Genomic DNA, 21,893 nt, shown 5'->3' on the forward strand with positions numbered 1-21,893 from the left:
TTCTTTTTTAGTGTTAGCCGTTTATTGAAGAGGCCAAGGTCAGTGTCAAGGGGAAAAAAAAAAAAACAACAACCCTGGTGATTTTCCCTGTGACGCAGGAGCGGGGCTACAAAGCAGGACTTTACTCTGCCATGGAAATAAATCTCCCGGAGGCCCCAGGACAGAGGAGAAGCCTGGCTGCCTGGTGACAGCTGGTCTTTTTCTTTCCTTCCTTTTGTTTTCACATTGCTGGACATCAAACCCAGGGCCTCAGAGATGTTAGACAAATGCCCTGTCACTAACTATACCCCATTTCTGGTTTTTGGCTGTTTACTGGTTTGTTTTGTTTTGGTTTGGTTTGGTTTGGTTCATAAAAGAAAAATCAAGGTTGATGATCTAAGGATAGAAGAGAGGGAAGAAATGGGTGGAGCCCATTCCCAGGAAAGGGATTTGCAAAGCTCACCACCAAGTTGGTGCTCAGATGGGCTCAGAGGATGACCAACCTCAGAGGGGGCTGGGGGCTGAACCTGGGTCCACAGAAAGGTTGGTGAATGTGGCCAGGGAGAAGTTAGGCCCACCGTCTGATACGACATTTTATGGTGTGGTGCACATGTGCAATTCCTTGGGCTGGATGGGGGTGTTCACTGGGGGACATCACTGCTCCCTGGCCCGGGGTGGGGTGGGGGGCGGGTGGCAGAGCTGAGGATGAGCTTGCCCAGTCTCTTGGAGGATTCTCTATTGCTATACTCAGGTCTTCCCTCTCCATTATGGAAAGGCTTTTTTTTTTTTTTTTTTTTGGTAAGAGGGGGTTGCTGAGAATGTGGCTCAGTGATAGAGTGCTTGCCTTGCTATGCCTGAAGCCCTGGGTTTCACTCCTCAGCACCACATAAGCAGAAAAAGCTAGCTGCGGTGCTGTGGCTCAAGTGGTAACGTGCTAGCCTTGAGCAAAAGAAGGCCAGGGACAGTGCCCAGGCCCTGAGTTCAAGCCCCAGGACTGGCAAGAGAGAGACAGAGACAAAGAATTGACAGTGGACTTGACCTTGATCATAGTCAGGTATAGCATGTTGATGACAGACAAATCTCAGGTGTCCTTGTGTACAACAGCACAACCAGACCAAGGGGATGGGGGTGAGACTAGCATCCAAACTGCTGGCAAATCCTAAGGCCAGAATGCAACCTTAACATTGTCAATAAAATCAACACTAGAAAGTCACGTGTTTAAATGGACAATAACATTCACCTATTTGAAGTATGAAAGTCAGTGATTTTCGGTATGGTTGCCAAAACTACATAACTACTCTAATTCCAGAAGATCTTCCTCTGCCTCTTTTCTTTTTTTTTTTTTGCCAGTCTTGGGGCTTGAACTCAGGGCCTAGGCACTGTCCCTGAGCTTCTTTTGCTCAAGCCTAGATCTCTACCACTTGAGCCACAGTGCCACTGCTGGCCTTTTCTGTTTATGTGGTATTAAGGAATTGAACCCAGGGCTTTGTGCATGCTAGGCAACCACTCTACCACTGAGCCACATTCCCAGCCCCTGCCTTTCTGTCTCTCAAGCTGTCTTTCTGTCTCTCTCTGTCTCTCTCTTCCTCTTCCCTCTCCTCTCTTCTCCTCTCCCCTTACCCTGTTCTCTGTCTCCTTCCTCTCTTCTCTCCTTTCCTCTTTTCTCCTGTCTTCTCTCCCCTCCATTCCCTTCTCCTTCCCTGCCTCATCTTGTCTCCCGTCTCCCCTCCTCTCTTCTCCTTCCCTTCTTCTCTTTTCTTCTCTCTTTCTTCTCCTTTTGTTTCTTAAAGTAGAAAGTTGGGTTACTGATTTAAGATGTTACGTCTTTGGTGGACAATGGTGGCTCACACCTACAGCTTCTCAGGAGTCTGAGATCTGAGGATAACAGTTCAAAGCCACACTGGGCAGAAAAATCTTTAAGGTTCTTATCATCAGTTAACCATCAGAAAACCAGATATTGTGCTGTAGCTCACAGTGGTTTAGCGCTAGCCTTGAGTAAAGATCTCAAGGACAATATCTAGGCCCCAAGTTCAAGACTCACAAACAACAACAAAAACAAAAAAGATGTTTGTCCTTGTTAAAAAATAGATATTTACAGATACAAATTTTCCCTTAGTCATTGTCTTAGTTACAGGTACATCCATTCATTTTGATAAGTCATAGGTTTAGTTTTGTTTTTCATTTATGTCAAGGTATTTTCTAATCTCTCCTACAATTTTTTGGGGCCCATTGGTTATTTAGAAACCTATTGCTTAATTACCACATATTTATGGATTTCCTTAAGAACCTTCTATAACTGATGACTAATTCTTTTTCAATATGAAGAGAATACAACTTATATGATTGCAATATGTTTGAATTTATTGAAGCTGGTTTTATGGCTAACATATGGTATGTTCTGAAAACTAGTTCCTGTGTCCTGGAGACCATTTACCCTGTGTGGTTATGGGGTGGAGACCTGTCGATGTCTATTTGGACTAACTTATTGTTATTCAAGTCCTCTGCTTCCTTGCTTATCTTTTTTTCTTTAACCTGTGTCTCCCCATTCACAATGCAGACCAGGCACAGGGCCTGGGCTGAGGTGTATATGGGGTAGGTTTACTCTGCCTTCTTTTTCAGTGTAAGACCACAGCCTGTGGTAAGCACCAAGACACTTCCTTGTTGATCTTCTATCCATTGTTCAAAGCAGAGTTTGAATTCTTCTATTTCTTCTTGTAATCCTGACCGTTTTTGCTTCATGTGTCTGGTGGCTCTGTCTTTTTGCATGAATATTTATAATTCTTTTATCTTCTGGACAGATTAACCTTTTATCATTATAAAATAAGCTTTTCCACTAGTAGTAATTGTTGCCTTGATATCTGTTTGATCTGATATTAGTATGCCCATTCTTTTGCTTTCTTTTGGTTCCTATTTCATGGAATAGCTTTTTCCATTTCTTTACTTTTTAGGGGTTGGGAGAGAGGCCATTCCTAGAGCTTGGACTCTGGGCCTAGGCACTATTCCTGAACTTTTTTGTACTCGAAGCTAGTGTTCTACCATTTGAGCCACACCTCCACTTCTGGCTTTCTGGTGGTTAATTGGAGATAAGAGTCTCAGAGACTTTCCTGGTCTTGCTTGATTCAAACCATGATCCTCATAACTCAGCCACTTGATTAGCTAGGATTACAGGTTTCAACTCCCAGCACTTGGCCGTCCTTTTGAAGTGCCCAGTTTTGGACACCCCCTCACAGACCACCAGAGCCCATGATCAATGCAAACAGCAAAGAGTTGTTTATTGCAAGCTCGAGCTTGGTCCTCCGTGCATTCGGAGGCCCCAAGCACAAAATTAGCACAGCTTTTATAGTATCGGACGAACAAGTTTAGGGGGTTTCCACACAAGCAAGTTCACAAGCTCAGGGGGTTTAAGTCCACCCTGATCGTACTTCCCTTTTTCTGATGGAACACTTGGGCAATTGCTCAGTTTCTTAAGGGAGGGCAGGGTTGGTGGTAACCTGCGGTTTTATTGAGAACTGTTCCTCTTTCGAGTTTATTCTGAGGGCAGCACAGCTACAGGTTGGTGGGGTTAATCTTAAAATGGAGTTACTTTAGCTCTTCACTTTTACTTTTAATCTGTTTTTGTCTTTGAATGTAAGACATATTCACTTGTAGACAGCAAATAGTCAGATTGTGTTTTTTAAAATCCATCATTGAGTATCTGCTTCTTAATTGGCACATTTAATAAATTTACATATAAAGTAGTTACCAATAATAAAGGATTTTACATCAGCCACTGATTATTTGTTTTCCATACACGATGTCTTCGTGTGAGTATGTTTGTGTGCGTATGTTTGTGTGCGTATGCCAGTACTGGGGCTTGAACTCAGGGTCTGGGCACTGTCCCTGCGCTCTTTAGCTCAAGGCTACTTACTGTTCTAGCACTGGAGCCACAGCTCCACTTCCAGCATTGTGGGGTTAATTGGAGATAAGAGTCTTGCGGACTTTTCCTGCCTGGGCTAGCTTTGAACTGCAAACCTCAGATCTCAGCCTCCTGAGTAGCTCGGATGACAGGAGTGAGCCATTGATTCCTGCTCAAGTCATGTCTTTTTTATTTTGTTCAATGGATGAGTTCCAAGTCAGGACAAAATAAAGAGAGCCTTGCAAGTAGGATCTTCCACCAAAACGAGCCCAGTTACAAGAAACCCTCTGAGACTGACACTTGGAAGAAATTCCAACCCCTGGGCCCAATCAGTGGCTGCTAAGTAGTCACTGGAGCTGTGAGATGCTGGTTATCCTGGCTGCGACAGAGCTGGAGGCAGGGTGGAGCAATACGCTCAAGTTCAAATATGATAGAGTTTGCTGTCCTCACTAAGAGTCAGCCATTTTTCTTTTCTTTTCTTTTCTTTCCTTTTCTTTTTTCCAACCCTGGGGTTTGAACTCAGGGCCTGGACACTGTCCCTGAGCTTCTTTTGTTCAAGGTTAGCACTCTACCACTTGAGCTACAGCACTACTTCTGTTTTTCTGTTTATGTAGTCCTGAGAAATGGAACCCAGGGTTTCATGCATGCTAGGCAAGCACTCTATCACTAAGCCACACTCCTAGCCCTCAACCATTTCTCTTGAGCAAACATTCCCTCTATTGCTAAAACGCCATTGGCTAATTTTGAAGTTCTGAAAGGTTGATGCTGGCCATTTTTCCTTGTTACTTTCACAAAGGAGAGAAGATTCAAAGGCCCTCACTCTGACAGTATCACTGGCTTTTCTTGGATCTCATGATTAACCAATTTATTTCCTTGGCCAATTCCCAGATCTCACAAATCATCCAGATATTGCCACCACAGCAATCCTGGACAGGTTTCCTACTCATCTCACCCAGGCTCTGATTTCCCATGCTAGAATGTTCTGTTCACCCTACCAGGATTCTGACACCACACCCTAGGTCATGCCTCACGTGGACACACACCCTCCTCACTCAGCTGGGCTCTGATAGCAGATCATATCTCATGCAGATGTTCGCCTCCCTTTGCTGAGCTGTCTGTGCCAGGCTGCCAGTGTGTGAACACCCTTCCTACCCCACTCAGATGTCTGCAGCTTCCTGCCCCATGCCCTCCCTTCCTGTGAGGACGTCTGTCTTTCTCTCTCCAAACTGATCATTTTAGGATTAAATTGTTCAGGGACAGAAGGGAGTCAAGAGCAATTTTAGACAAAAAAAAAAAAAAAAAAAACAAGGCTGGAGCTAGGTACCAGTGGCTCACACTTGTAAAACTACCTACTCAGGACGCTGACATCTGTGTATCACAGTTTGAAATCAGCCCAGGCAAGTCCATGAGACTCTTATTTCTAATAAACTATTTTAAAAGCTGGAGGTGGAGCTGTGGCTCAAGTGGTAGAATGATAGCCTTGAGCAAATAAAAAGAAGCTGAGGAACAGCACCCAGTTCAAGCCCGGGTCTGGCACACAGAAGTAAGGAAGAAGAAAGCAAGCAAGCAAGCAAGAAAGAAACACAGAAACAAAGAAAGAGAGGGAGAGAAAGAGAGAGAGGGAAGGAAGGAAGGAAGGAATAAAAATAGAAAGAGAGAAAAAGAAAAAAGAGAGGGAGGGAGAAAGAGAGGAAGAGAGGGAGGGAAGGAAGAAGAGAAGAGAAGAAAAAAAGAAAAAGAAAGCCAAAAAAGAAAAGAGGGAGGGAGGGAAGGAGGAAGAGAGGGAAGGAGAGAATGAGAGAGGGAGGGAGGGTAAGGGGGAGGGAGAGAATGGGGAGGGAAGGAAGGAAGGAAAAGAAAAGAAAACTAAGGATGGACACTCAAGGATACATTGTGAGAGAACAGATATAAGTCATCTGATTTCCAGTAAATGAATTTCTTTTCTTTTTGTAATAGCGAGGAGGAAGAGGACAAGGATGAGGAGGAGGAGGAGGAATGGCTGTTTGAGTATTTTCAGGTCATTCAAATCTCAGTTTGCATCTTACCTCCTGACCAGATGATCTAAATAGTCACTCACTTACTACCAACTCACCCTGTTACAGTTCTCCTTATTGTCCTCATGCCTAATTTACACTTTCCTGTATTGAAGATTTAATTATTTCCCAGCACCAAGAATAAGAACTGTACCTGTCCCATTCACCACTGTCGTCAGCACCAGTTCTGATGGCTGCTTCACATGAAGTGTGCAGTGTTATTTGTTGGATGAGTGAATGAACCATGTGCCAGGCACAGACTAGTTTCTCTTACGCTATCATAAGATAAGTATCAGTTATCAAAGAGCTTTAGTAATTTCCCAAGATAGCATGCCAGCAAGGGATATATTTGTTAGATTAGATTTATGCAACTACCAGTAATATAATCTCAGATCTTAATTTGAGTCTAAACTTGCTAGGCAAAAACCACATTAGCTATCCTCCTCTGCAGGTAAGTGTGACCTCATGATTAAGCTCTAGCCAATAAGATGTAAATATGATTGTTCTGTGCAATCTTAGAGAAATGTCCTTGACGGTTAGGCTGTTATTTTCTTTTTTCTTTTTTTGGCAGTCGTGGGGCCTGGATTCTGGGCCTGGACACTGTCCCTCAGCTCTTCAGCTCAAGGCTAACACTTTACCACTTGAGCCACAGCACCACTTCTGGCTTTTTCTGCTTATGTGATGCTGAGGAATCAAATCCAGGGGCTTAGGCATGCAAGGCAAGCACTCTACCACTGAGCCACCTTCCAGGCGCTAGGCTGCTATTTTCTAACTTCCCTTCCTTCCCCCACCCCACCCCAGCCTCCTTTCTGCTGGCTAGCATGCAGATCTGAGTTCTTGGAATGTGACATGAACTTGGGAATATTGGTGAACAAAAGTGGAGCAAGAAGCTAGGAACCTAAATCCACAACCCTGTGGATACTACAGCAGCTCTCGATTGCCAATCAAGTCTTTATGAGGTAGAAAAATAAACGTCTCCCATGGATTATATTGGGCCCTACCTACCCATCCAGTCCACATGCTGAAAGCCAAATCCTGATACCACTCTTTGTGGAGATAAAGCCTTTAAGGTGGTAACTAGCTTCAATGAGGTCATATGAGTGGTTTCCTAATTCCATGGGATGGGTGCCTTTTTAAGAAGAGACACTGGGTGCTGGTGGTTCACGCCTGTAATCCTAGCTATTCAGGAGGCTGAGATCTGAGGATCCTGTTCAAAGCCAGCTGGGGCAGGAAAGTCCAGGAGACTCTTATCTCCAATTAACCACCAATTAATCTCCAATTAACCAGAAGTGGCGCTGTGGCTCACGTGGTAGAGTGCTAGCTAGCCTTAAGCTGAAGAGTTGAGGGACAGCACCCAGGCCCAGGGTTCAAGCCCCACAACCGACAAAAAGAGAAAAAAGAAGAAGAGACCTCAGAGTTTTCTATCTCCACATATATGCAGAAGAAAGGCCATGTGAGGTCACACTGAAAAGGTGACTAGCTAAGAAAAGATGTCTCCCAGAATAGAGGCTGTGCTTGAGAGGTGTCCGCCTTGTATGGAAAAAGTGAAGCAAGAGCCTGAGGCCCTGGGTTCAAGCCTTACCACCAGTACAAAATAAAATTTAAATTAAAAATTAAATAAAGAACAGAAAAAGAAGACATCTCACTGGAAACTAGCCCTGAATAGAACCCTCATTTTAAGTTTCTGGCTTTTATAGATTTCTATTGTTTAAACTGCGGTATGTGATATTATGTTATAGCAGACTAGTACAGCTTCTATCTTCTTTAATTCCTTGTAACTTAGCATTTTACCAATGAAGAAAAAGGCTAGTAGCTATCCAATAGCTGAAGGAAAACACAGTTGATCATGGAGACACACAGAGATAACTACAGATATCTGTTCATCAACAGATATTTGTTAAGTGCAAATTAGGCACCTAGCTCTGCTTTTCACCTAAGCAACCTGAAATGTCATCCAATAAGAATGAGAGGCTGAAATGAGACAAGCCACTAACATAAGATCATCTGCAAAAATTTACTCTAAATGAATACAAGACCCAAAAGTGCAACACAAAAGCTATTTTTAAAAACTAGAAAATAAAATAGCAGAACACTTAAGTGACTTTGGGTATGGCAATGGCTTTACAGATCCAACACCAAAGGCATGACCTACGAAAAAATAATTAATAAACAAGACACTTAACATTTTAAATTTCTGCTCTGTGAAAGATGCTATCAAGAAACTGAGGGCTGGGAATGTGGCTTAGTGGTAAAGTACTTGCCTAGCCTTCATGAAGGCCTGGGTTCGATTCCTCAGTACCACATAAACAGAAAAAACTGGAAGTGGCACTGTGACTGAAGTGGTAGAGTGCTAGCCTTGAACAAAAGATGCTCAGGGCAGTGCCCAGGCCCTCAGTTCAAGCCCAGGACTGGCAAAAGAAAAAAAGGAAAGAAAGAAAGAGGGGGGGAGGGAGAAAAGAAGGAAGGAAGGAAGGAAGGAAGGAAGGAAGGAAGGAAGGAAGGAGGCAGTGGTACAATACTCACCTAGGATGAGTTAGATCCTGGATTCAAATCCGAGCACTTGGGCAGGGGTAGGGGGGTGGAAGAACAAGTCAAAAGCCTTAACAAATACCTCATCCAAAAAGAAACACAGGAAAAGACCATATGAAAAGAGGGTTCGTGTCATGTGTCATTAGGAAATGCAAATAAAAACAGTAAGATACTACTACAAACCTTCTAGAGTAGCCAGCTTAAGGAATACTGACCCCCACCTAATGTTGGTGAGGATATGGAGCCACAGGAACTCTCAGCCATGGCCAATGGGAATGCAAAATAGTACCACCACTTTGGAGAATACGTTGGTGGTTTCTTAAAAAACTAGATATTCTCTTGCCAAATTACCCAACAATCATATGTCCTGAAAATCACCCAAAGGATTAAAAAATTATGTCCTTACAAGAACCTGCACATAGATGGTTTTTTATAGCTTTATTCATAATTTCCAGGACATAGAAGCCACCAAAATATCCTTTGAGTAAAACTGGGTGCTGGTGGCTCACACCTGTGATCCTAGCCATTCAGGAGGCTGAGATCTAAGGATCATGGTTCAAAGACATTCTAGGCAAGAAAGTCCATAAGATTCTTATCTCCAATTAACCACCAAGAATCTGGAAGTGGTGCTGTGGCTCAAGTGGTAGAGTGCTAGCCTTGAGAAAAAAAGCTCAGGGATAATGCCCAGGCCCTAAGGTCAAACACACACACATGCACGCGCACACACACACACACACACACACACTCACTGTCCTTAAGTGGATTAATAAACTTTAGTCCATCCAGATGATGAAATATTACTTAGTTCTGAAAAGAAATTAAGACATGAAAAGACAAGTAAAAACATTTAAATACGTATCACTAAGTGAAAGAAGTAGATCTGAAAAGGCTAAATACTATGGAAGTGCAACTCTATCAATTACTAGAAAAGGCAAAAGTCAAGTGTCATAGAGTTCATATAGAGGGACACAGAGCTTTTGTAGAGCATTGGAGCTATTCTGTATGATACTATGCCTTTAGACGTTGTCCAACCCCATATGCCATCCACCACCCAAAGTGATGCCTAACATAAACCATAGACTTTAACTGGTATACCAGTATAGGTCCACTAACTATAACAAATGTACACTCCAGGAGTCCATGTTGATCATAAGAAAGGTTATGTGTGTTGGGGGGGAGGGGGAATTTGGGAAATTTCTATATCTTCTTAATTTTGCTAAAAATTTAAAACTGTTCTTCAAAAATAAAGTTTTGTTTTTTGTTTGTCAGTCATGAGGCTTGAACTCAGGGCCTAGATATTGTCCTTGTGATTTTTGCTCAAGTCTAGCTCTCTACCACTTTGAGCCATAGCTCCATTTCTGGTTTTCGAGTGGTTAATTTGAAATAAGAGTCTCATAAACTTTCTTGCTGGGCTGGCTTTAAACTGCAGTTCCTCAGACCCCATCCTCCTATGTAGCTAGTATTATAGACATGAGCCACCAGCACCTGGCTTGAAAGTTTTTTGGGGGAAAAAAAGGAGCTGGGCACTGGTAGCTCAAGCCTATAATCCTAGGTACTCAGGAGGCTGAGATCTGAGGATCGAGGTTCAAAGCCAGCCCAGGCAGAAAAGTCCGTGAGACTCTTACCTCCAATAAACCACCAGAAAAACTGGAAGTAGCACTGTGGTTCAAATGGTAGAGCACTAGCCTTGAACTGAAGAATTGAAAGACAGCGCCCAGGTCCAGAGTTCAAGCCCCATGACCAACAAAAATAAATAAATAAGGGGCTGGGAAGGTGGCTCAGTGGTAGAGTGCTTGCCTTGCATGCATGAGGCCCTGGGTTCGATTCCTCAGCACCACATAAGCAAAAAGAAAAAAGCCAGAAGTGGCACTGTGGCTCAAATGGTAGAGTGCTAGCCTTGAGCTGAAGAGCTGAGGGACAGCTCCCAGGCCCAGAGTTCAGGCCCCACGACTGGACCCAAAATAAATAAATAAATAAATAAATAAACATACATAAATTGGATGCAATCAGATTAAATTTTTAGGGGACTGAAGAGATAACTAGAAATTCAGGCTCAGATATGTTGGGTTTGAGATGTCAACCAGACATGCAAGGGGAGGTATAGGTGGCTAAACCTGCAATGTATCAAGAATAGGCTGAATTCTTTCTCATGCTGAATTACTCCTTTTCTTTCTGTCTCTCTTCTTTTTTTTCTTTCTCTCCTTCTCTCTCTCCTTCCTTCTTCCTTCCTTTCTTTCTTTCCTTCTTTCTTTTCTTCTGGTACTGGGGCTTAAACTCAGTGTCTAGACACTGTCCCTTAGCTTTTTTTTTCTTTTTTAGGTGATGAGCATGGGGGAGGGGGTAAACAGTTATATAAGTAAGGTAATGAGTACATTTGTTTTTTGTTTTTTTTTTTATTTGGGGGGGGGGGTCTGGTCGTGGGGCCTGAACTCTGGGCCTGGGCGCTGTCCTCAGCTCTTCAGCTCAAGGCTAGCACTCTACCACTTGAGCCACAGTACCACTTCCAGCTTTTTTCTTTTTTCTTTATGTGGTACTGAGGAATCGAACCCAGGGCCTCAGGCATGCAAGGCAAGTGCTCTACCACTGAGCCAACTTCCCAGCCTACATTTGTTTTTTTAATCATTGTTACCCCATCCCTCATTATCTCCCACTTACCCCTCCCTATTCCTCCCCTCCCTTAGCTTTTTTTTTTTTTGTTGTTAGTTTTTGTAGGTCGTGGGGGTTTGAACTCTGGACCTGAGCACTGTCCCTGAGCTCTTCAGCTCAAGGTAAGCACCGCAGCGCCACTTCCAGTTTTCTGGTGGTTAATTGGAGAAAAAAGTCTCACTGATTTTCCTGCCTGAGAGGGCTTTGAACTGCAATCCTCAGAGCTCAGCCTCCTAAATAGCTAGGATTACAGGCATAAGCCACCAGCGCTTGGCTCCCTTAGCTTTTATGCTCAAGGCTAGTGCTCTTCCACTTGAGCCACAGCACACCACTTCTGGCTTTTTGGTGGCTAATTGGATATAAGAAACTCATGGAGTTTCCTGCCCAGCCTGGCTTTGCTCTGCGATCCTTATATCTCAGCCTCCTGAGTAGCTAGGATTACAGGCGTGAGCCACTGGGGCCCAACTTGTGAACAATATCTGAGATAGAGGAAAATCCGGCTCCTGACTAATGAGGAAACAGGCCTGGATGGAGCGCAGCAGGAGGCCACATGGAGGAAACTCACAGAGGAGAGGCAGTGTGACATGGTGACCGACCAACTCAGCAGCCAGACTCCCTGGAGGGCGTCCCAGCTATCAGCTGCTAGACACATAAGCCAACTTAATCTCTTAGTGACCCAGTTTCCTCACGTGCAAACCAGGAATATTTACTTCTTAGGTGTGTTATTTGAGTGCTCACTAATCCTAGCTCCTGCGAGAGCCACATGGTCACAGCTGCCCAGACCTCCTCTGGGCTTCTCTGTCCCTAGAATGAAGAAACATCCTCTCTTCTTGGGTTAAGCCACATTGAGTTTCTGCACTCGCAGGACCAAATAATTCGAGATACAAACACCATGTTGATCTCTAGCCAACCAACAGAGAGAGCAAAGGTGAAAATCAGAGTAAGATGGCTGCCTAGAGTCGCCCAGCACATATTGGAATACCATTCCATCGAACCTGCCAATGTACTCTGAGCCCAGCTGTTCACTCTGCCCTCAAAGGCCTTGTCCTCAAGACCCTTGATTATTCCTTGTAGGGGGCTCCACAAAGGCAAGGCCTGGGCATCTGGAGAGAACAGGGAGCTGAGGTGCCAGCCTCCTGACCTTGAGCTGACCTCCATGCAGAGTAGTTAAATAGGTCAAGAGCCACACTTGGGAGGGTTAATTTTTCACATGGCCCAGTGGTCCAGATGCCAGCCCTGTGCTCCGTGGAGTGTGGAGGACAGAGGACAGGGAGAGACAGTCCTTACAGAGGCACGCTTCGCTTCCATGCCCACATTATCCAGGACAGCATGAGTTGACAGAGATAGAAGCCCAGGGTGGATCTTGAAGAAAGCCAGAGTGTGCCAGGTTACACACCCACTCACATGCGCCTCACCACCTCTGCCCTCTCTCCTAAATTTGCCAATTCCTTCTCTACTTTCTTCTTATTTTCTGCCTTTCATCTTTCCCCAGTTGGAATGAATTCTTTACAAAAAATATATATATATTCAAGCTAGATACTGGCGGCTCATGCCTATAACCCTAGCTACTCAGGAGACTGAGATCTGAGGATTGCAGTTCAAAGCCAGCCCAGGCAGGAAAGTTCATGAGGTTCTTGTCTCTAATTAACCAGCAAAAGGCCAGAAGTGAGGAGTTGTGGCTCAAGTTGTAGAGCACCCAGGCCCTGAGTGCAAAACACCAGGGCCAGCAGAAAAAAAGAAAAGTATATTGAAGTGAAATATAAATAAGTAATAATTAGTCAGAGATCAGGACCAGTAAACCATAAACTGGATTAGGAATCATTGTAACTACTGAGCTTCCTGGTGGTCAAAGCAAAACTGAGAAACAGAGTTAATTATGGCATTTAGAATATCTGAGTAGCATAGACCATCAACCTGTTATCCAGAAAAGCAAAAATCTTTTTCCAGCACTCAGCTCCTGGAGGAAAGTCTCTCCCCCTGTATATGAGTGACAGTCCTGTCACGTCTATTTCTTGACTATGTCTCTAAATACTACTGCAGTCAGTAACAGGTTTCCTAACCTTATTTAGAATATTTTTTGAAAGATAGCCACCAGATTCTTTAGAAGCACAGTCAAATGGTTTAACACAATCAACAGCCTGTCTCAAACCCTGTGACTCCAAGACCCCAGAGCGTTAGTGTTGTAAATCCGGTACGTAGTGCATGCTTATAATATCAGCCCTCAGTAGACTGAGGCAGGAGGACTGCACATTCAAGGCCAGCCTGGGCAACATAATGAGATCCTGTCTTTAAAAATAAAAAAACGAGGGGCTGGGGGGCCTGGGAAGGTGGCTTAGTGGTAGAGTGCTTGCCTTGCATGCATGAGGGCCTCGGTTCGATTCCTCAGCACCACATAAGCAGAAAAAGCTGGAAGTGGCGCTGTGGCTCAAGTGGTAGAGCACTAGCCTTGAGCTGAAGAGCTGAGGGACAGAGCCCAGGCCCAGAGTTCAGGCCCCACAACCAGACCCCCCCCCAAAAAAAAATGTGAGCAGAGGTGGCCAGGTGTGGCAGTACATGCCTGTAATCACAGCACTGGAGATGCTGAGGCAGGAGGACCTCATTTTCAAAGCTAGAGTTACTCAATAAGCAAGCTTGAGGTCAGCCTGGGCTTCATAATGAGACCAGCTGTCAAAAAAAAAGGGGAGGGGAAGTCAAGACTATTCACAACCAGCCCAAGGGGAAGAAAACAGGGAAGGGGTGGATAATCGTCCAAGATGCGGGGCTGGGAAGGTAGCTCAGTGGTAAAGTGCTTGCCTTGAATGCATGAGGCCCTGCGTTGGATTCCTCAGCACCACATAAGCAGAAAAAGCCAGAAGTGGCGCTGTGGCTCAAGTGATAGAGTACTAGCCTTGAGCTGAAGAGCTGAGGGACAACACCCAAGCCCAGAGTTGAGGCCCACAACCAAAAAAAATAAAAAAGGCCAAGATGTGTGGAGTAAGGGTAACCACAGACAGAGACCAAGCATGGTGGTGTAAGCTTATTCACCCCACTTTGGGTTGACAGCCCTCACCCTGGGTCCTTCACAAGCCAGGCCCGGCCCTAGTTGACTATTCGCACCAGCCCCAGGTGCTTCACCAACAGAGTCGGGATACAGTCTCAGTCTCAAGCTGGTTCTAGTATAGGATTACAAGATGCCTACTATAGAATGTATTGTCTCTGCTCCAAGATGTTTCCTCTGGCTACATGACCGCTATAAGATACATTGGTTTTGCTATGTGCTAGATATAGAATGTAATGTATTGCCTCTGGGATGGGATGTGTTCCCTGGCTGTGAGCCAGCTATATAACATCCCACCCTGGCTGTCAGATATCTCCAGTGTCCAGCTGTGATGACAAAGATTTCCTGCAGCCTCCTCTTCTGCCCTCCAACTCCTGACACTATATTTACCTCTAAGGATGCAAGAGTAGTTTGCTACTCTCTAGCCTGCAAGAGGTAGCCTGTCAGCCTCTATCTGCCATTAAACAATTCTTTCTTCTACATCATTGTGTGTCTGAGTGGTTTTCTGGGTCACTGATCTTGACATTGCTGCTCCCTGACCCCTTCTTCAAAGAGCTTGATATAGGACCACAAATTTGGATCCAGGTGTGGGGTATTACCTGAAGTGTAATTCCCTGGCAATCTGTCTCCCCCCAAGCAGCCAGGCTTTGGCATGGGAGTGAGGTGTGAAATTCTACCCTCCTCTGGCCCAGGGTGTCAGCCTTCAGTGCGCTGTAACCCAGACTGTGAAAACCCTCAACATGGAAGAAACTACATCCCAAAAGAGAAAAAAAATATTTAACTGAAAAATGTATTTGTACAATCAAAATAAATATGAAGTTGGGCTTTCTTTTTTAAGATTTGGAGGGATTCATTTGTGTTTTGGGATACTAATATCAGAGCAGGTGCAAATATCATGTAGACTAGAGTTACAACCTGGGATGCAAAATTTACTGAGCCTCCCCTGGGTGGATGGAGGGGGGGGGCAGGCACTATGGAGCCCTCTGTTTTCTGAGGCATTTTTGTCTCCATTTGATCAAACTGAAAAGCTGAGCCTCAACCAAGTTGAAATTCTTATCCCAAGGTCACACAAGTAGCAGAGTGACAGGAGCCGAATGGATTTCCAACTCTGAAGTTGGTACAGGTAATATTTAAGTCCAGTTGCCTTTAAGAAATAAAATTCCAAACCAAGATGATTGGATGATAAGGATAGTAGGAAGGAATCCATTGGTGACAGCAGTCATATCTCAGGGAGAGTAGTACAAAGAACGTTTGTATTCTACTTTGTATACTGTATTCCTGTAATTTTTTGTATAACCAGTAGCTGTGCTTGCTTGCTTCCCCCCTCATTCTCTCTCTCTCTCTGTTTCTCTCTCTTTCTGTTTTACCTTCATCTGTTTTTAATGTGCATGAGTGCTGGTCATGGGGCTTGAACTCAGGTCTTCATGCTCTGAGGATGTTCTACAGATACTAACCCCAAATAGTTTCCCTAGATCTGATTTCGGTCTTCCCCAACCATCCCCCGATAACCCAGCTTTCCATTGAGCTGGGTAGGCAACAACAAGAAGGAGGACTCTGGCCATACCCATATCACCGTGGTATCCGAAAGGATCCATCCCAGCCATCTCAGGGGACCAGTTGGAGGCAGACAAGCACAGGAGAAAGACTATTACAAGGTTTATTAGAGGAGCCCTATTTGCCCCAGAGAGAGAGCACATGACAGCCTCCACTATCTAGGTACCCGCAGGGTCTGAGGGGTAGGAAGTAAGGTAGATGGGAGTTCAGGTGGGTCAGGGCGGAGAGAGGGAGGGGCCAGCTGTATTGGGGAACTCAAGGGCAGGGAGGGGCTCAGGTCTGGGTGGAGCTGAGGACCAAAGGTGGGCATAATGCTTACAGTATCCACCTGATGCTGGATTCTTTTCATTATCAACAAATGTGGCAGGGTAAGTTTTTTTTTCCCTCCTGCTCCCATCCCGAACCCCTTGTTAGCTTCCAGCAAGCACAAAGGCACATTGCACAATGCAAGTCAAAGGCGGGGAGGACCAGTCTCTTAGCATACTAACACTCAGGCAGTAGGTCACTCTTGGCTGTATACAAAATCTGTCTCACCAATACCTGTCCTCATCACTAGCAAATGAAGGCATCTTTATCTTTGAGTGTTATGCAGTAGTCTTTTACTTACAAGGAAGAAAAATCCAGTTTGAACTGACTGAATAATACTTGAAGGTGTTACTGTGCATGCTTAGCATGCACAAGGTACTTCCTTAGCATGCACAAGGCCCTGGGCTCAATTCCCAGCATTACAAAACATAAAATTGGGATTGATTTCATTGGTTAATAGAATCAAAAGATCTTAAGATAGATTTCTCTGACTTCAGATATGGCTGGATCCAGGTGTTCAGACGATATCTTTCAGCCTCTATTTAACTGTTTATTCGTCTTTCTTTTGTACTTACCTGACTCTCTCCCTACACTGTAGTCTTGACAACTCCAGGGCTCCATTTCCAAACTTGGAAATGCAAGAGAAACTTTTCAAGAACCATAACAAAATCCAGGTGTGGGAGTACATGCCTGCAATACCAGCACTTAGGAGGGAGAAACAGGAGAATCTTGAGTTTAAAGCCAGCCTGTTCTACCTAAGCAAAACTCTGTTTAAAAAAAAAAAAAAACAAGACAGGCACCAGTAGTTCACATGTACAATCCTAGCAATGGGGAGGGTGAAATCTGAGGATCATGTTCAAACCAGCCTGGACAAGAAAGTCTGGACTCTTCTTTTTTTTTTTTTTTTGCCAGTGGTGGGGCTTGAACTCAGGGCCTGGGCACTGTACTGAGCTGCTTTTGCTCAAGGTTAGCACTCTACCACTTGAGCCACAGCACCACTTCCAGCTTTTTCTGTTTATGTGGTACTGAGGAATCGAACCCAGGACTTCATGCACGCTAGGCAAGCACTCTACCAACTCAGCTACATTCCCAGCCCTGCTGTGAGCCTCTTATTTCCAAATAACCACCAAAGAGCCAGAAGTGAAGCTGTGGCTCAAGTGGTAGGGCACCAGTCTTGAACATAAAAGCTGAGGGATAATGCCTAGGCCCTGAGTTCAAGGCCTAACACCATCATCTCATACTCCTCAAAAAAAAAAAAAAAATAATAATCCCACAGAAGTCCCGGAATTGAATCTCATTGGCCTAGCTTAGAGCCCCTGCCTATGTCTAAGCCAATTATTGCAGCCAGCAAAATGGAAAGAGCTGATTCGTCCACCCTCAGTCACATCATATTGACTCCCCCCTCCCACAGAGCCAGAGTGAAAGAACAACTCCAATGGATCCACACAGAATAGCAATGAAGAACTGGGTTTCAGTCTCAGAGGACCCAATGAAGCAAGAGTTACTTCATGAGGATGAAGCATGTGCCAGGCTGGGGCCAGGCCTGCAATGCCCACCCTGGGGTTGGGCACATTATGGCCTGCATGTGGCAGTTTTTGAGGGAGTAGCTGTATCACCCCCACCCTCTGTGGTAAACAGGGCAGATATTCCTAACTTCCATGCTACTCACATGAGTCCTGCCAGCCTCAGCCAATGCCTAGATGCCCATGGCATCTATATGGACAGATGAGATTGGGAACCAGACCTTGGACGCCAGAAGGTCCTGCCCCTGTGGAAGGCCTCTCGGCAGGCAGCCAGCCTGCCTACCCTGGCCACACCCTGGCCACGCACACCAGGCCTTCCTTATGGAGCCAGGATTCCAGGAGATCGCAGAGGACGGTCCAGAGCCCAGAGTTATAAACAGCAGCTGTCTTTACAACTGCTTGGGGACACAGCTGCAAGCCAAGCATGAGACATGGGCAATGATTATTAGGTACTTGTAAATGCAAGGCACATGAATTGGGAAATGCTAATACAATTGTATTAACCACTGAATGCTGGCAGGGAGGGAGGGGGGAGGGGGATGGTGCTAATGTTCTGCAGGAAGCTGGAGTTTTGTTTTTCTGTTTTTGTCAGTATTAGGGCTTGAACTCAGGGCCTAGGTGCTGTCCTTGAGCTTTTTTGGCTCAAGGTTGGTGCTCTACCACTTCAGCTACAATTCCACTTCTCCTAGCTAATGGGAGAGTGGCAAGGGGGATGTCCTAGGGCTTGAACTCAGGGCCTGGGCACTGTCCTTGAGCTTTAATTTGCTCAAGATTGACATTCTACCACTTGAGCCACAGGTCCATTTCCAGCTTTTTGGTGGTTAATTGGAAGTTGGTTTCTTTTTCTTTTTTTAAGTCTCCCAGACTTTTCTGCTGTGGCTGGCTTTGAACAGCGATCCTCAGATCTCAGCCTCCTGAGTAGCTAGGATTTCAGGTTTGAGGCACTGGTGCTCAGCTTTCCCTCAAGGAAACTGCCACCTGCCAGCACCCAGCATTGTTACCTATTCTGTTGTGCTTCTTGTCTACTCTATTTATCTCACCTCTTCAGGCTCTTTCATGAGCCCCTGGCTTATAGATGTGCTCAAAGAGCAAGCAAACATTTTTTCCACTCATCTTAACACCCCAATGATTTTATCTGAAACCTCAGTGCTGAAAAAGGTTCTCAAACATCCCGTGTAGCTGTGCATCCAGCTACATCCAAATCAAGAAGATGTTAGTTAATCCTGCAGGAGTTTAGAAGCATTCAGAACCTATGACATCTTAGTCTCTTGGTCTGAAATCTAGAAACATGCATCTTTAAAATGTTGCCAGGAGTCAGGCACTAGTGGCTTATACCTATAAGCATCGGTACTTAGGAGGCTGAGATTTGAGGATCCTAGTTTGAAGTCATCCCGGGCAGAAAAGTCAGTGAGACTCTTACCTTTAATTAATCACTCAAAAGTTGGAAGTGGAACTGTGGCTTATGTGGTAGAGTGCCAACCATGAGTGAAAAAGGTAAGGGCCAGTATCCAGGCCCTGAGTTCAAGCCCCAGAACTATCACCAAAAAAATAAAAATAAAAAAGGTGGCCAGGGCATTTGATGGGGGTTTCTGGTGCATGCCAAAGCTCACCAGGAGCCACGAGGGTTATGGGTCATGTGGGAACTCACCAGGCAGGCAGCTGCCCCAGCAGCAAAGTCCTGGCTCATTAGGCCCCGCCCCCCCATGGCCCTTCTATCAGGCAATTCAAAGTCTCCAGAGCCGCGAGTTACTGATTAACCTTAGGTTTCAAGTAAAGAAATGACTGAAGGAGAATGTAAGCCAAGGAACAAACTGGGCAGACTGGAGAGATCAGTGCCAGACAGCTGTTGTCAGATGGCACCTAGCAAATAAGAAGGCGGCTGGATGGACGTGCCCTGTCCTGGGTGGAAAGCCATCCAAGTATCGGCCACATCAGCTGACATTCCCTGTGGATGTCCAGGCTCTGAGCTCTGGTGTCCTGCCGACTCTGAGCCCAGAATGTCCTGCACGGAAGCCCTGAAGCCGCCCCAGCCCAGCTCATCAGGAGGTATCACCACACCTGCCATCGCCGCCACTATGCCGGGGCCCGCTGGGCATCATCGGTGCTCCATGGAAAGTGACCTGGAGTGCCTGGTATGCCGAGAACCCTACAACTGTGCCCGGTCACCCAAGCTGCTCAGTTGCCAGCACACCTTCTGTGCCGTGTGCCTGAAGCTCCTGCTGTGTGTGCAAGAAGACACCTGGTCCATTACCTGCCCGCTCTGTCGAAAGGTCACCGCCGTCCCGGGAGGTCTCATCTGTAGCCTACGTGATGAGGAGGCTGTGGTAGGGAGGCTGGTCCGGCCAGGGGCAGAGGTGCGGCTGTGTCCCCAGGGACTAACAGGTTCTACCGCCTTTGCACCAAGACACTCTAGCCTGGTAGGAGAGGATGAGCAAGACGCCCTGAGTGCCAACCGTGTGGCAGCCCGGCGCCTGGCCGTCCACCTGCTCCTGCTGGTCCTGCTCATTATCCTCATCCTACCCTTCATCTACCCAGGCATCATCCGGTGGGTGCTGGCTTGCATCATCGCCCTGGCCCTGTTGATGTCCACACTCTTCTGCTGTTATCCCCAGAGCCAGGCCAGCTGCTGGCCCTGCTCTAAGACTTCCTTCTGCGGACAGCAGAAACATAGCCAGATCGCTTCCATTGCTTGATGGGACCCTGGGTCCCAGCAGCCCTGGCAAGTCTTTGGATTTTACAAACAGGGTAAGGAACTAGGAACTGAAGCTGAGATTACATGCCAGCTGGACTTGCAAGGCCAAAAGTCAGAATGGCCATGTTGGGTCAAGAACCCCATGTTTTGACACTGGACTCACCCTCCTACGGCACAGTTACACTGTAAGGGGTGGGAAGGAAGGAGGTATAAACAGCCTGGGTGTCACAAGGAGGGTTTTTCTGTTCCTCTTTTCCAATGTTCTTGGCTTTTCTGTGTATAACTCAATGAAAGTATTGCCATATTGACCTTATTGCAGAGCAAATAGAACTGGGACCGTTCTTTCTTTTTTCTTTCTGTGTTTTTGTTTTTCCTTTTTTGAATTGGTATGGTTGGCTTTTGCTCATCTGAGTTTGGTTTGGCCTTTTACATTGTGGCATTGTAGGCAGGTTGTGTGTTGTTTTGGCTGTCAGACGTCTCCCTTCCCCCTGACTGCCCCCTGGCTGCTTTCTCTAATGTTGCTCCCGCATCCATCTCAACCTCTCCAGAGGTCCTGTGGTGGGGGTGACCCCGAGGCAAAGTCAACCCCAGGGAAGCTGCAGGGGTTCCCACATTTAGCAGGCAGAGCTCAGGAGAGGGGGAGAGGGGGGCGGGGCTGGGAACGGCTCCCGGTTCAGATTCCCCAGTTCCACTTTACACAAGGTTACTTAAGGCGCTGACTTAGAGAATCCCAGGATTTCAAGGACTGACCTCCCCCCACGCCCCGCCATGCACCAGTGTCCAGCTGCCCTTTGGAAGCCCAGCCCCCAACTGCAGAACTGACTTCTTACGGGTGGTTCTGCCCCTGTAAAGCATCTCACATCCTACTGGAGCCTTCGTTGTAAAGATAAGAGGCCTTGTAAATGCAACGGTCCTCACCAAGAACCCCACCTGGTCACCACACCCCGAGAAAGGCAGGCCCTGCTGCCCTCCTTTCAGGATCATCTCAGCATCTGATGGTAAGAATGAGACCCCCCATGGGTGCTGGAATCAGGGCTCAAAGGCCCCATGAACAGACTTGAAATCCTGGAGGGGTTGACAGGCACCAGGCCCTGGTCCGCCCTGTTTACCCCAATCCTCCTGTGAGGGTGAAGAGGGGGTGGCACTTGGTCAGGAGAGACAAAAAAAACTTCTGCCATCCAAGCGTGGGGGCTCAGCCTTGACTACAGGGTGGCATGTGGTGACTGAATTATTCCTAAATACCTAAGAGAGGTGAGAGCCCAGCTAGGCTCCAGGTCAATAAATGGGACATTTGCCCTGAGAAACCTATACCTCTATGTGCATTTCTGCTCTTCACATGGGATGCTAGCCAGGCGACTGCTAGGGTGTCAGGATGAGAGGGAGGGGTGTATAGACCCTCACAATTAAGCCAGGCTATGTGGGTCTGAAGAATACTGTGTTCCTAAGGGAGAAGTGGTCAGTGCCTCTTGGCTTGGCCTCGGGCGGCTGCAGCTTTGAATGACTGCCAGTCAGCCAGGGAAAGAACAGTGTCTCCTCATTCACTCCTCCAGTCCCACTCTGCCCTGATCTCAGAGCCTTTCACCCAAGTTAAAATCTCCACCAACACTTCAGTGGCTAATGGCAACACTATTTCTACCATAATCATGGCAGAAATAGAATCAGATTTCACCTGGGTTCCACAGGTCAGGTTTGGCCACTG

At 46.1% G+C, this 21,893-nt stretch overlaps 1 protein-coding gene across 1 annotated transcript; it reads left to right on the top strand.

The window, feature by feature from the left end:
* The first annotated feature begins 19,351 nt into the window (after positions 1–19,351).
* Rnf186 (ring finger protein 186) lies at positions 19,352–20,538 on the top strand. The gene has a single exon (XM_013033355.1). It carries the CDS (start codon positions 19,386–19,388, stop codon positions 20,193–20,195), a length of 810 nt encoding a protein of 269 aa, XP_012888809.1. The 5' UTR covers positions 19,352–19,385; the 3' UTR covers positions 20,196–20,538.
* Positions 20,539–21,893: the final 1,355 nt, after the last annotated feature.

Source organism: Dipodomys ordii, unplaced genomic scaffold (assembly GCF_000151885.1).
Source record: "Dipodomys ordii isolate 6190 unplaced genomic scaffold, Dord_2.0 Scaffold6, whole genome shotgun sequence".
Classification (NCBI taxonomy): Eukaryota; Metazoa; Chordata; class Mammalia; order Rodentia; family Heteromyidae; genus Dipodomys; species Dipodomys ordii.